We start from the raw sequence: 15501 nt of genomic DNA, 5'->3' as shown, positions 1-15501 counted from the left end.
AGTTTCTAAAAATTAAATGACATTTAAAATAAATATATTATCGGAGAGCTAAACCGAGTCAATAATAAATATTTTTTTAAATAATATAATTTAAAAATAAAAGAAAATTAAATTTAAAAAAAAGAAAAAAATAATAGGATGCTAAAAATTAAATGGAATGGAAAATAAAAATTTCTTTCTAAAACAATAAAATATAAAAATTAAAAGCAGATTAAATTAAAAAAATCATGAAAATAGAAATAAACTAAACTAAAATTTAAATGAAATGAATATTTTTTTTCGTTTTAAAACAATAAAATCTAGCTAGTTGTTATTTAGCAACAAGTAATTTTCAAACAAAAAATTTACCGAATATACAAATTTAGGTCCAAAGTTATCCGGTAAAACATAACATAAAACAAAAAAAAAAAAAAAAGATAAATAAATTTTCCGGTGAATTAATAATCTCCTCCTTTTTTGAAGTCTGTTAAAACCTAGAAGATAGTTAAATTAAAAAAATAAATGAAACGAAAAAAGGAGAAAAATGTATGAAAGTTACTAAAAATTTGCAAAATATGAAATAAAATATATAAAAAAAAATTAAAAAGAAGAGATAAGTTTGTGGAAATGAAAAAAAAATATTTTTCTTTTTAAAACCATAAAACCTGAAAGTCAGAAAATTTTATTTAATTTATATTTATTAAAAACAAGAAAAAGAATTAAATAAATTCCCAAAAAAAATAATTGAGATTTAAAAATTTGGCCATAAAACCTGCTAAGAATTCAAAGAGAATTAATTTTAATAAAATAAATGTATAAAAATAAAATAAATTTTTAAATAAATAATAATAGTATAAAAATAAAATAATTTTAAAAATTAGATAAAATTAACAGATAGTTTTCTTTTTAAAACAATAAAATCCAAAAATTAGATTAAAAAATTGAAGTAAAAAAGAAAGTAAAAGGCGTAATATAAGTTTCTTAAAGTTAACTGAAGTAAAAAAATATATATATATATTTTCAAGAATAAAAAATCTAAAAATTAATAGAAGCTAAAATATAAAAAAGAAATAAATAAAAAAAATCACTTCCCGTGGATTATAATCTCGGATCCGAGCAAACACAGTCTCTAACGTTACAAAAAAAGTTTTAACTTCACATTAGAACTCTAATGTAGTTCTCGAATCGAAAATTAGGTAAGAGAAGTATGTTTGAATTCGATTAGGGAATGCTAAGAAAAGCACTAGACATTAGCATAGAAAAAAAATAGTATTCAACGTTACAATACGATTCGATATTTAAGCTTTTTCTCGATAACGAGAACTAAGGCCCCTTTCCGTAAAGAATGCTATAATTCTCAACAGTTTCTCTAAGCGTATTCTAACGTTCTACCTTAGAGAAACATATTAGAACACCGCGAGCTAAATGCTATATATACATATGGGGCGATGCACGTCAACCTTTCGATTGAGATGACTAAAAACAAAATTGAAAATTACCATAATTGAGAAAAATAACAAATAAGTTTTCGTTTCAAATTTTCACCATGAGAATAGCAGCATTCGGATAGCCCGTATAAAAATTTTAAAAATCATAGTTTTCGATTTATTTTTCAACATTTTCTGTTTGCTTCCCAGCTTGTTGTAAAATAGCTTGTTTTGCAACGCTCAGCGCGCTTGGCACATTTCACGTGAATCGCCCCATATGTAAGTATGTACATCTCCATTTGGAACGTGCTCAAGTGATTTACGTCAAAAAAGTTTTTGATTATGAAAGTTTGTGAGGGATTTTTTTCTGGAACACTTCCATGCCAGAATGAAAAAAATCTTTTAAACTGTCTTTCAATTGCCTTACAAAAGACTTGCAACTATCTTAGCCAGAATTGGTCTACAGCTTAAAGCTTTTAAAAGCGAAGGAGGGCTCTCAAGATTTTTTCGGCACCCTTCTGATTTTTTTTCGGATCTTTTCGAGAAAGGGTGTCTATTTTTTTTTTTAAGATTTGTCGGAGCTTTTCTGGTGTTTTTTTATTGAACTTTTTCTGATTTTTTCGCCTTCTAGTTTTAATGATTTTTTCTGGAGGGATTTGTTCTGGAGTTGTTGAATTTTTTTTTTAATCTGAATTTGAGATTGTATTTCGTATTTAAATTTTCGGGATTTTTCGCTATTTTTCTGGAACATTGAGGATACTTTTGGGCTCTAACTGAAATTTTTCAAGAATTTTCGGGATATCGGGATATTTTATGATTAAGTTTTCGATATACAGTGGAGGCCACATAATCGCGACATTACTTCTTTACAAGTTTTGATCATAATTTTTTCTTATGTACCTAAAAGTTGTAAACCTTGTACGAGATTTATAGTTATTCGCCAAATTTAAAAAAAAGAACGGTCATCAAAATTTTAAACTTTTTAATCAAGATTTTTAGCAAAAATTCCAGTAAGCAATTTTGTAACCAATTCGATTTTATTACAACATTGTGTAAGTTTCATGCGGTTAAGAATTCGCATTGATTTTTGAAGAATTGTTTACGCATTTTATTTCATACAAAGTATATACCAAAAAAGGAAGTATTGTCCCTAATTATGCGGCCACCGTTGTACATACAACTTGATTTTTTGTTAATGCCTACAAATATAAAAACGAACAAGTAATTAAAAAGAAAAGACCAATTCTCATATAAAAATTTAAGATTATCGTTAATTTCTTTATGATCCAATGATCGCATTTAAACCAAATTAGTATGGGACCACCTGTGAGGTAACACCTTTACTTTAAAAAAATAATTATAGAAATCCGTTAACGTGGTCCAAAGTTATACATAAAAAAGAAAATTTTCCGACGAATTGATAACCTTCTCCTTTTTGTGAAGTCGGTTAAAAATTAATGATTATTTTCTGTAAAAAACATATCAAACCATGACAAAAAAATAGGAAGGTGGAACCGCCGAGAGGAATTTTTCAAATTCTTGACGTTTGCAAGAAATTTAATTTTAAAACTCACACATACGTTCTAATTTTCAATCCCAAACAACAAAAACTTCGAACAATTCCTTTTTTTATACTCTCAATTTTATATGATTTTAAAATGTTGGCAAACTTAAAAAAAAAATCATGGCCGACGAATTGAGAGAACGAATTTACCTTACTATGGTTTTATCATCTATCAAACAAACTTTTGACTTTTACATATTTTTGTTCGAAAACTTTTTACCAAATAGTACGCTCTTTTGAGGTATACTATTACGCAAGGTAGCTAAGAGAAAATCCGGATACGGTACTAAATATGTGCTGGGTCTTCCCTCCCTCAAATTTTTTTTTTTTCTAAAGTTTTTTAATCACTATCAAATCAGCAAAATATTTTAATTTAAATCCGGGCCCTGAAAACTGAGGCCTGGAGAAGCAGCACACCTGACTCTTCTTTGCGTCGGGCCTGCTGTTAGATGAGCCCTATGAAAAGTATGGATAGTACTAGATTTATATATAGAATATTCCGAAGCGTATACTAAGTCCATTTCCCCGACAATGAATACATATTAGGGATGTCAGATCCCGAAAATCCCGGGATCGACAAAACCCCGAAAATTGACATCCCTAATACATATATGTATGTACATAAAGCAGCGACTTCCTTTCTAAATCGAGCCTCGAGTTTCGACCTCTGTTCAGTTTTTCAATAATTATCGATTATCGATTTTTCATTAGATATTCATCCATTTATTAATTTTTGAATAAGCAACAAACTGCGCCTTCCTCTGGCTCACTGTCTTAAGAGCTCGCTTCTGCAGCCAGTAGTATCTCACATACAGCATATTTTCTCGTTTGGTCATAACACGTTCCGGTTTGAGTTTTTCATTTTTCGATTTTGTTTTTTGTTTCCTTTTGTTTTAATTGGGTGCCGGCCGGCAAAAGTTGTTAAGAAAGTTGTTCGCTTCGCTTCTGTGCGTCGTTTGCCTTTTGAGTTTGCTTGCAACATGTAGCACGCACCACACCCATATGGACAGGTCAGGATAAAAAGCCAGACACAAGAAGTACTAGGCGTAAATGGCGAACTGCACACAAAAAAGAGGAATACTCGTGTGGCGAGAGTGGGAGCGAGAAACTTTGATACTTTGGTAACTGCATAATTTTATTCAGCTGTTTAAATGAGCAAAGAAAGCGCATGGCGAAGACTAGTTCAAAAGAAAGAACGAAAAAAAAAACACAAAAGAAATGTGAAAAAAATGTGCGCGAGATTATGTATATGGTCGCTTATTGTTTGACGGTAGAGCGGTATGCCAGCCCAAATGACATCATCATCATTATCACCATCATCGTCATCGTCCTCGCTCCAATCACCAAGCACAGCACGAGAAGAATTGCAAATACAAAAGTGAAGTGCAGTTTATGAGGTCTTTTTGATGGAAAAATGTGCTCTTTTAAGCTTAATTGAGCGTTTCTCCAGCGTGCGCTGGTTTGCGTTGCAACGAATTTGTCCAGAGAATTTGGTTTGCTCCATCAACTCATCGTTTAAGCTCCATATGTCGGTGCACATATGTACATACATAATTAAACTGAAAGCTCACTCTTCCACTCAATTACTCACCTTGGATTTGCGTGCCTATCTCTCTATGTAATTTTTCGTGCGCTCTGCACTAAACTGGAATTGCTGTTAGACTTTTTGGCCAGCGGAAATACATTGGCATATTGTTGCTTTAGGTTTAGGTCTCTATGCATCAGCTGTTTCTCTGAATTTGCTCTTTTCATTTCGCTTTTGTATTGGCAATATTTTTTTCTTCTTTGTTTTTGTTTAAATGTTTCACCTTCCACTAGTTTCTCTTCTGGTTTGCACATTTCCTTTTACCGGCTGCAAAGATATAAAACACCGGCTTTTTGCGCTCTTGTCTAGTTCGTATCTTTGTATGCGAACCATATTTGGAGGTCTTTTTTTAACGTATCTACATACATATGTACGACATATATGTAAATACATTTCATACGATACATCATGCATGTGACAATGAAAAAATTCTGGAATAGTTTAAGCATATTTCAGTATAATTTCGTGATTATGGCCGAACTAACTAGTCGCAAACTATGCCGAAATGAATCCCAAACTGTACTGAATTGTGTTCAAATAGTTCAAAACCTGTCCGAAAATTGTCCTCAAATAGTCTTTAACCAGTCCCGAAACAGTCCCGAAACAATGCCGTCCTTATCACGAAAATGAAAACCATGACCTAGATAAGAGCATATTACTTCGCTCATAGGTACTGAATTGATGTGTAAATACCAGACGGGTACCATGATTTTTACCATCGGAACCACGTCTTCCGGGAGACCGTAGAATCTTTGTGGATGAATCTAAGTCATAGCTTGAATCTGGGGCAGGGATAATCGTTGAGCAGGATAAAATAAAACTTTTCTATTCCTCCCGGAAGTAAAAAATTAAAATATGTGTGTGATTTGAGAAGAAATATGTAGAACGTTTTCGTGAAAAAGTACTTCCGTAATTTTTTGTAAAAGAAGTTTACGAAAATATAGATATTTTCTTTGCGAAAAATATTTAAGGAGTTTAAATATATAAATATTTTTAATTTGAATATTTAAAATAATTATATCTTTCGACAGTTAAAAATTTAAAAATTAAAAAAAATAAGGAAAGTCAAAAAATTTCTTTGAGAAAAAATTCAAATATTTTTGAGAAGAAATTGCACTTTTTAATTAAAAATATATTTACAGAAATGCCATCTTACTAATAAGAAACTTTTTGGAAAAAATTGTTTACATTATTTAAAAAATTTATAACACATTTATTTAAAAATTATAATTGCGACAATATTTGGAGTTGACTTTTGGAAATTTTTCAGTGTTTGTCCAAGAAATTAGTTCTTTTGAGAAGAAAATCTTTATTTTTATTTTTAAACAGAAATTAGTTTTCCTTTGAGAAAACGTCTAACAAAATTTAAAGGAAACTTTTTAATAGATAGCATTAAGTGTGTTTCGAGAAAAAATGGTAAAGACTTCAAATTCCATATTAACTAAAAAAAAAAAAAATAAAATACATTTGCATTACGAAGAAGTAAAACGTGTCCGAGAAGTTTTGTTAGTTTTTTGTAAAAGAAGTAAAAAGAAAATTATTAGTTATTTTTTATTATAATTTTATTTCTTTATCAAGTAAAAATTTTAAGATTATAAATTCAATGAAATTAGAAAAAAACATTTAGATAAAAACCAATATATTTTCGCGAAAAGGTAATTTGTTTTTGTTTAAATATAAATAATTATACAGAGAATATTTTTTAGCTTTACATTATTCAAAAAAAAAAAAAAAATAACCTCAAAAATTAATTGATTAATGAATTAATTAATTTAAACTTTTTCAGGTAAGGTTCTGAGTTGGTTTTTCCAAATATTAAATTTTGGTTCAAGAATTAGTTCGCCGTGAGAAGAAAAGTTGAATAAAATTTTTGAATAGAAGTGTTTTTTAAAAAAATAAAAGTTTGCATGTGTACGCCGAAACTTTTTGAGATAAGATTCAGAGTTTGTATTTGCCAACTTTTAATTTTGGTTCAAAATTTTTCCTTTGGGAAGAAAGAGTTTAATGAAAATTTTAAAGAAAAAGGTTTTTAGAGGAAAATGCAGAAATGCTTTTTTATTGTTAAAAAATATGAAAAATTGTAAAACATAAGTTTTCTCTGAAAATAAAGTCACACTTTTTTAGAAAAACAAGTAAAGTTTTAAAAATTTATTCAAATTATCTTAATTTATATTTTAAATTATTTATATATCCAGCCCTAACCGCCAAAAGGACGTAAGCGATATTCTTTTTTAAATTTTCCTTTTGATGCAGAAATAATCCTAGAGCATTAAGATGTATTTCTGCATTAAAAATAAAATTTTGAAAACAGGCCGCTTACGTCTTTTTGGTGGTTAGGGCTCGATATGTATGTAGTATGTATGTATGTATGTACAAATGCCTACATAAACGTATAGCGAAAATGTTGCTTTCTAAAAAGATTAAAAATGGCAGAAATTTAAAAAAAAAAATAGGGAAAAATTTGTACTTTTAGAAAGAGTTATACAAAATATTTTTTTAAATTATTTGAATTTATTTTGAGATATTTTTTTTATGCATACATACATACATTGTATTTAACACAAATTCCAAATTATACTCTAAATTACGAATCATTTAAATTTTGCTGAGACACTAGTGAACACGTTAGATATTAGTTAGCTGATTAAAGATATGTAATTCCTTTAAGACTCATTTCACCTACTAAAGAACATTACTATGTATTGTAAGTACATACATACATACATATATCTGAATGAGTCTTTGTTTTTCATTCTGAATTTAAATTTTTTGCTTTAAATTGTGCCACTTTGAGCCTACTAAGTTTACTGATCTCACAATTTTCATTTGCTAGGCGCGCCCTAAGAACGTGTTTTTAAATTTTATTACCTTCATTTTATCACTCGTTTTTATTACCACTTGCACTCTTTCACCTTGTCAGACAGTGAGTACCGGCTTTTAGATATTTTGTAAGTTTTTTTTTTTTGTAGCAGATATTCGTACACTGCATACATATGTATGCACGTACATACATGCTCAGGTACAGACATATCGAGCCCGAACCACATAAAAGATGTAAGCAAAATTTTTTTCAAAATTTTATTTTTAATGCAGAAATGCTTCTAAATGCTCTAGAAACAGTTCTGCATCAAAAAGAAAATTTTGAAAAAATGTCACTTACATCTTTTTGGCGGTTAGGGCTCGATATTAAGTTGTTTATTTTTGATAGTTTTTTACATAAATGAACAGTGGTCTCCGTACGCTCTTTTCGGCTTATAACTTGTTCTCTGCGCTCTGCCCTATAGTTATGTACGTGCGAGTTTACATATATTTATATACATATGAGTCCACCGCACGACCCGGCATTTATAACTATTACTACCATTTATTATGTCGGCTTTTGAACACTTCATAAGTACCTACATACATGTATCTACAATCAGCGTTGCCACTTGAGAATATTTTTAGGTACAAAAACATCTACCAAATCGTTTTTCCAAACCACCAAAAGTTTTTTTTAATCATTAAAACGAGATTTCTTCGTTTTACGAGGTTTTTAGCTACACAAAAAATATCAAACAATTACATTGTTGGTTGAAAATTCATACCAAACTTTGAAGTTGAACAAAATAAATTTAGGCCTTTAAATAAAAGTATTAATGTATTACATAAATAAAACATTTGTAAAAAATGTAAATATGTACCTTTGAACTTCTTCAGTTCATATCCAGCATTTTAGCACTTAAATTAGTGTTGTACTAACTTGAGGTTAACACCTTTTTGCCAAGTGTCAGTGTCACATTCTGCAAATTGCCTAACAGCACTTTTTCCTTAAATGGTAGTTAAACTCCAACAGCTAATCATAGCTTTGGGAAGTGAGTTTTGGTTTGCAGAAAATAGTGTGTTTAATAAAATATATTTAAACGTAGAAACGCAGTGCAGTCTCGTACAACTGTCCGTATCCCGAAACGAACAGGAAACTACTACAGTTTTCATTCATTTTCATATCCGGAAAACGGTTCAAAAGTGATGATGTTATTTGAAAGCAATACAGGATTGTATTTTATTGGTTCAAGCTGAACATTTGTATCGTCGGCAGTGGTTGAGCGTGCAGCGGAGCTTGCTAGTATTTGTTAGTTTTCAGAAGGTGTTTGGGTTCGATGCCGGCAGGCACTTCTATATATTTTTTTTTTTTCGAACAACGAAAAAGCAAGCGTGAAGTGCAGAATTAAAGCGTATTGAACGAAAAATGCAATCAGACAAAAACGTATCCGTTTCAAAACAACTTTCGGTGCGAGTCTGTACTTACGTTTCTATCGCATACTTTACTACTGTCATCCCTGAATTGGCGCGGCAAGCGTCAAGAGACTGTCAAAAGTCCTCTTGCCCATACAATTTGTATGAATCATTCTACAATAACGCGGCAGGCCATTACGTGTTTTGTGTTGGAAAGAAAGGGAGATGACAAAAAAGTGAAAGTGGGAAAGGGGATAACGCAACGCTTAGCGCACGAATCCAGGGACGGCCGTTAGTTTTCCTTTTTCGAAACTACTTTCGGATTTTTCGCTAGCGTGGAAGCGAGCAAATTTTAGTGCTCATTTTAGCGGTTGCATCTTCAAAAAACATTTTTGCCTTCCAAAAGCTTCATCAAACCAACCAAACTACCAAAGGAAAATGAAGCTATCAATTTTGGTCCAATTGGACCATAACGGCAAGGCTGTCTGTCTACCTTGTGCATGGAAGTGTAAAGTATCTCAATTTCATGCGCTCACTTGCCACCACACACAGATGTATACGTAACAAAAGCCAACCTTACATTTATTACGAGCTCATACAAGCATATCGGCGGCGCTTCAAGCAAGTACGAGTATTAGCGACTTTTTGAGCGGCGCATGAAATCATTTCCAGTTGAGACATCGTCGGTAACGAGTGTGAATTTTGAATACCTCAAAAATTAAAGTGTAATTTCTGTGTCGCCAACGCGGAAGACGACGAAGGAAATAAAAGCATAGAATACAAAAACACACACACACACACTTTGATGACGTAGTGTGAAATTTAAGCCAAAGCTGGAATTAAAACAGCACAAAGTCTTAGAGACAAAGTACAAAGAATAAAAAAAAGCTGTAAACTATAAAAGGAAAACTATTAAAAATAATAATTCATTAGTGTGCTGCAAGAAAACATTTGTGGAAAATAATATATCGCCGCCAGCTTGAAACGCTGTCGTCATTCTGACCATACATAGATATACGCACATACGCACATACACACCTGTATATTTGTGCTTGAACGCACACCTAATTTTTTATATATCTATAAAATATACCAAAACGGCAACATTTGTTGTCGCAGTGAATTGTGTAAAGGTGTTTTTCCAACATTTGAAATTGTGCAATTACTTAGTTTGTGTAAAACAGTGACAACGTGTCGAAGTGACAACTGCCGAAAAAAAAACGTGTTGGAAAAATCAATTGCGAACCTCAAAAGCATTTTCGCTGTTTGTTTTTTTTTTTGTGTTGAAGTTTGCTAGAGGTGAGCCTGCATTAAAATTTTCAACATTTCCGCTACTTTTTATGTAAAAACTTGTTACCAATTGCCACAGAGCTGCAAGCTTGCAAAGTCTGCCAGGTAGTCTCATTTCGCAGTCGCCCACAAATATGCAAAAAAAAATATCCTTCGGCTGAAATTTTGTTCATTGTGTAATTGCGTGGCACGCGTTATGCCTTATGCCGACTCCAGCCGAGCATCGTTGGTGGTGCCCACGTAGCAATGTGTTGCCCTTTGTTTTTTTTTTGCTGTGTAGGTATGACCAATAAGGCGATTTTACTTGTGGCAACGTGTCTAAGCAGAAGTGAAGATGTAAAAGCGTTTTAGAAAGTTTGTTTTAATGGAAAAAAACTAAATAAGTGCAAAGAATGCAAAACAATTTAAATAAAAAATTTAAAAAGAAATAAAAAAAATTAAAAAAATTTTCTTCAATCCAAAATTCAATTGCGAGAAATTTTCAGCCCCTTTTCAGGACCTTAACAAGTTTTACAAAATGTAGAATAGGAAACCTCAGCAAATTTGGCAAACTTTTTTTTTTATTAAAAGTTGTTCATAAACCAACCACACTCTGCTATTATTATTATTACTTTAAAACATCTTTATATTTATATGTGTATTCCTTTTAAAGGATAAACATCTGTTCTACAACATAAATTACAAAAGTACACACAAATTTATCGTAAAACATATGTTCATTTCTCTTTATTTATTAAATATATTTTTCTCTCTCTTCTATTCCACACCTCACCCCCTCACTCACACAAACACACTCTCAAACACACTCACAGAGTCAAACGAGTGACATCACACTCGCCAATCAGCAAGCACAAGGACTTATACGTCAAGCGGACGCTCGTAATCGTCAGCTGATTGAACAGGATAACGCTGCATTGAATCGTTTGTGGAACGAATTGATTAAAGGTCTGGAGACACGTCGCGATTCATTGCAAAGTATTGCCGAACGTTGGGACGATTTTGAGAATCGCTTGCATAGCTGGGAGAAGGCAATTAGCCGTTTGGAAGATAAATTCCGCAATGTCGACCCAGTAGTTAGGTCGCGTCGTCATTTGGAAGATACGAAGAATGCCATCCAGGTGAGTGTTTGTTAATATAAATGTTTACATATGTATGTTAATTTTAGGTAAACAAATCAAGTAGAGATTGAATAAATGAATTATGACAGTCTTATGAAGAAAGCCATGGGTGCTTAGAGTAGAGTTTGTATTAACAGAAATGAACGAAAAGAGAAATATTTGAAAATAGTGCATACTTGGAATTTAAATTAGAAAAACTTAGCTATGAGTAGAAAAATTAAGAGAACCAAATTTTTAAAATCGTGAAATCGTGACCATTTTTGTATTACTTTCCCAGCTTCTCTCTGTGATAAATTTTAATTTAGAGTTTTATAAAATATTTAGTTTTTGAAACTTGATGATTATAAAAACTTTTATTTAGTAAACCATGTACTAGCTCGTATATTTAAAGCCATAGCCGTTTTTGATATATAAATTCCAGTCAGGGCTAATTGGCTGCTGCGAGGTGGCGTTGAGTTCGAAATGTAAAAAAAAAACGTTCTTTTGGTTTGATTTAGCTTACAATTTAGTCTGTTCGACAAGCTGATAATTATTGCAAATTATCACAAATTATCAAGCCTTGGCGTTCGCATACGCAAAAACTAGCAAAGTAGGGGAAATTGAGAGCGCCAAGTGACAGTTGACTTGGAGGGGAAGTTGCTAATTCCTGCTGGAAAAATTTTGCAAATTATGAAATTAGTGAAATTTATTTTGATTACATTTAAGTTTAAAATAACTTATTAGAACTGCAAATGTTTCGGAAGAAAGCAAACACTAATTACTACTTATGTTTGCTTAGCAAATTGCTTTAAATAAAACTTTTAAACTTTTAATTTATACTCTTTTCATGTTTTTTATTTTATGCTTTAAAATGTAAACAAAATTTCGATCAGCTGTACTAACAACTTCCAAGTTTAAGCTAATTTAGCGTTCGCGTACTTTTTAAAATTTGAGATATAATCATTCGTTACTGGCCTGCGAGTTTCTGCTGGATATTTTTCTCTGAAGATCTATTCGAAATATATTATCTACCGCCGCGCAGTGGTACCGCCCCAAAAAATTTTATTTTGTGAAAAAGTTGAAAACGCAAAGTTCTACTGCGTGCCTAACCATTTCGATCGATGGCGATGAGAGGAGGTACAATTTTTTCTTAAATATTCGGGTCGAAGCGACTTTGACATAACCTTGGAAAATTAAAGCCCACGGCGATACAGCTAATATGTACAAGAAAAAAAGCAACGTAGATTAAAAATTAACGTAGTCTGTGGTTTTTTGTGACCGAAAGTATAATTTTGAACGAAGATATTTAGCCCTATCGCAGCTCGATATGAATAAATCGTTCCCATAATTTGACAGGCAAAACAATAACAATAATAGGGGAAAAATTGCTTTTAAAACAAATTGCATCATGTTTCCCTTCAGAATATTAAAAATTATGTACAGTATCGGTCATATCTATAGCACGCCATTTCAAAGTGATATTGTGTGCCACTTATTTTTATTTATTTATTTTTAAGAATTTTCAATTAAAATACAGTTCTTTCTCTAATAAACCCCATATAAACCCAAGTTTTACAATTTGTAGAAAACTTTAAAAAAGTGCAACAAATTTTCACCTATGTTTCAAACTTTTTTCTCGGAAGTGTTTGAATTTTTCTGAATACACAGTTTTATAGCCCAATCAATTTTAGTCTGATAATGTGCAAATTTCAAGTGGCTACGAAGTACCGTTAATTTTTTAGAATTTTTTTGTCGCATTGGCTTCCAAATAATGAATAAACTCAATTTATTTGTGTATGGAGGAAAACCGCAACACCTTTGGGGGAAAAAAATTCTAAAAAATCAACGGTAACTTTTAGCCACTTGAAACTTGCACATTATCAGACTAAAATTGATTGGGCTATAAAACTGTGTATTCAGAAAAATTCAAACACTTCCGAGAAAAAAGTTTGAAATTTAGGTGAAAATTTGTTGCACTTTTTTGTAGTTTTCTATAAGTTTTTAAACTTGGGTTTATATGGATTTTGTTAGAGAAAGAACTGTATTTTAATTGAAAATTCTTAAACATAAATAAATAAACATAAGTGGCACACAATATCACTTTGAAATGGCGTGCTATAGATATGACCGATACTGTATATAATAATAAAAGATGGCAAAACAGAAATTATTTGTAATGTATGTATGTGTATACCTTTCTTTTTGAAGATTTATTATGCAAAATTAGTTTTTTTTTTTTAAATTTGTTGGTTGAGGCTAAATAACATATAACATTAAATACCTAATATAATCAACACAACAGTGAAACCGGTCAGAGCTGGAAAAACAAGAGATCCGAATTTTTGCCCGTCTTAGACAGGCATCCGTATAGACAGGTTAATTAAAGAACGATTTTTAATAGTACGGGATTTAATTTCATTAAAAACGTATTTATGTGTGTAAGTAGCCTCAAGAAAATTCTGATTTTCTCCATCTATAATCTCCACCAGATATTTCAAATGACTTAAACTTTGCTCAGTTAAACAAAAAAAAATAAGAACAAGTAAGAAAGTCTAAGTTCGGGCGGAGCCGAACATTAAATACCCGGCGCAAGTATTAAATATATGTTTTCCACCTTTCCGAAAGCTACCGCTACATGATAAGCCGGGGTGGATCAATTTTGAGTAAATTAGCGTCCTTAAATTTCGAATTATTGAAGTTTCAAGCATTTCTGAAATTTACCGTTATATGAGAAGCGGCCGTTATTTTAGTCCGATTTCAATAATTTTCAACGTTTTGCTTATATGTGGCAAGCACAATAACCACACCGAGTTTGGTACAAATTGGTAGAACGGTTACCGATATACTTATATGAGATCATAAGTGGGCGGTGCCACGCCCATTTTCCAAAATTTTACCATAANCTGTTACAAACAACCGTTATGTGAACAAAATTAATATACCCTTGTGCACAAGTGCGCTCGGGTATAAAAAAGTAGAAAGAATCAAATTTATATTTTCTGTAATCTGCTTACTGATCAGCTGTGCAGTCATAAATTAAAAAGAAAAAGAAACTAAGCCCTTAATTAGTGCTTTCATGCTTTTGCTTCAATTTTAGTTTAAACTTTTCTAAAATTTTTAAGCTTACAATTACTTTTTGTTGCACCATTCATGTGCTTTCTCCCGTCTCAATGACGCTGAGTTGAGATAGTAATGAAAGTTTCTTTTTTTTTTTTTTTGGGAAAAGCAAGCGTGAAAACAAAAATAGAATCAAGGTAAAAAAAGGGGAAAAGTTGAAAATAATTATGAGTATATAGCTACAGTAGATGAAAATCATATTGAGCGGTGACGTACTTATTGTATAAGCAGGTAATTAAGTAAGTGATTGTAGAAACTTTGTGTGCACAGTTAAATTACTTTGCATTAACAATGAAGAAAATTTTTTGCCAAATCACGCGCTTGGTTTAGCTGCTTTCTAGAATCTGGTATGCAGCAACAAAACTGTAAACAGAGAAAATAAATATGGAAAATCACCGTTTGTGATTTACGTTTTGGAGATGAGATGCTATCGATACTAACGGCTCTATTCTGTATCAGTGAGAAATTTTGGTCACAGTTTTTTTTTTTACGGAAAAATATATATATATATATATAGAAATTTTAAATTTGTCAGCACAAAATTTTCGTCACCGATACAAATAAGTATTTAACATTTTTAAAGTAAAAGGGCAATTCTGGCTAAGATAGTTGTAAGACAATTGAAAGACAGTAGGCAAGATAGTTTGAAAGATTTGGTTTATTCTGACATGAAAATGTTACAAAAAAGCGGCCTTGCCAACTTTCATAGTCAAAAGCTTTTTGACAAAAAGCACTAAAATATACAGTGGTATCTGGCTGGAGTGAACATCCGATGCTACGAACACCTCGAAAGAGTGAACATGAAAAGTTTTCTATTAAGTACTCTATAGAGTGAACAATTTTGAGCCTTTGTAGAGTGAACAAAATTTAAAACCAATTCATTCCAAATTCAAAACTGTAACGAAGAACTTAATAACAAAAAGGATAATCCCTTCGCCAGGCCGATCCCGTAAATACCCGTATAAGGGGTTCCCAACTCGGAGATTCGGCACTAGTGAAGTGGGAAGACTGTCTGAAGACTTGTAACTTCGCCTCTGGTGTGAGCAAGCTTTGGTCAACCGTGAGGTCATTGTCCAATCCGACGAAGCATGATGACAGAGTTGAAATATCTTTTGGCAAGCACGCTTCGTCCGCCCCGAGCGATGCGCGAGCTATTTTAGCCGACAGTTCATACTGCATCCTCCGGCGGACAAAGCCAAACGAAGAGTGATCAGAAGGCTGCAGAAA

General features: G+C 31.8%; 1 protein-coding gene across 4 annotated transcripts in view; it reads left to right on the top strand.

Moving 5' to 3' along the window:
* Msp300 (Muscle-specific protein 300 kDa) overlaps positions 1-15501 on the top strand; it is a 232951-nt gene that overhangs the window by 91712 nt on the left and 125738 nt on the right. For all 4 annotated transcript variants that reach the window (XM_017622295.1, XM_017622287.1, XM_017622314.1 and 1 more), the window contains one exon: positions 10873-11178. In XM_017622295.1, coding sequence (XP_017477784.1) covers positions 10873-11178 — 306 coding nt within the window. The remainder of the gene's footprint in view (positions 1-10872; positions 11179-15501) is intronic.

This window comes from Rhagoletis zephyria, unplaced genomic scaffold (assembly GCF_001687245.7).
Source record: "Rhagoletis zephyria isolate East Lansing unplaced genomic scaffold, Rhagoletis_zephyria_1.1 Rzeph_scaffold_00047, whole genome shotgun sequence".
In the NCBI taxonomy this organism is placed as follows: domain Eukaryota; kingdom Metazoa; phylum Arthropoda; class Insecta; order Diptera; family Tephritidae; genus Rhagoletis; species Rhagoletis zephyria.
The sequence above is the reverse complement of the archived record's forward strand: the minus strand, read 5'-3'. Positions and strand labels throughout refer to the sequence as shown.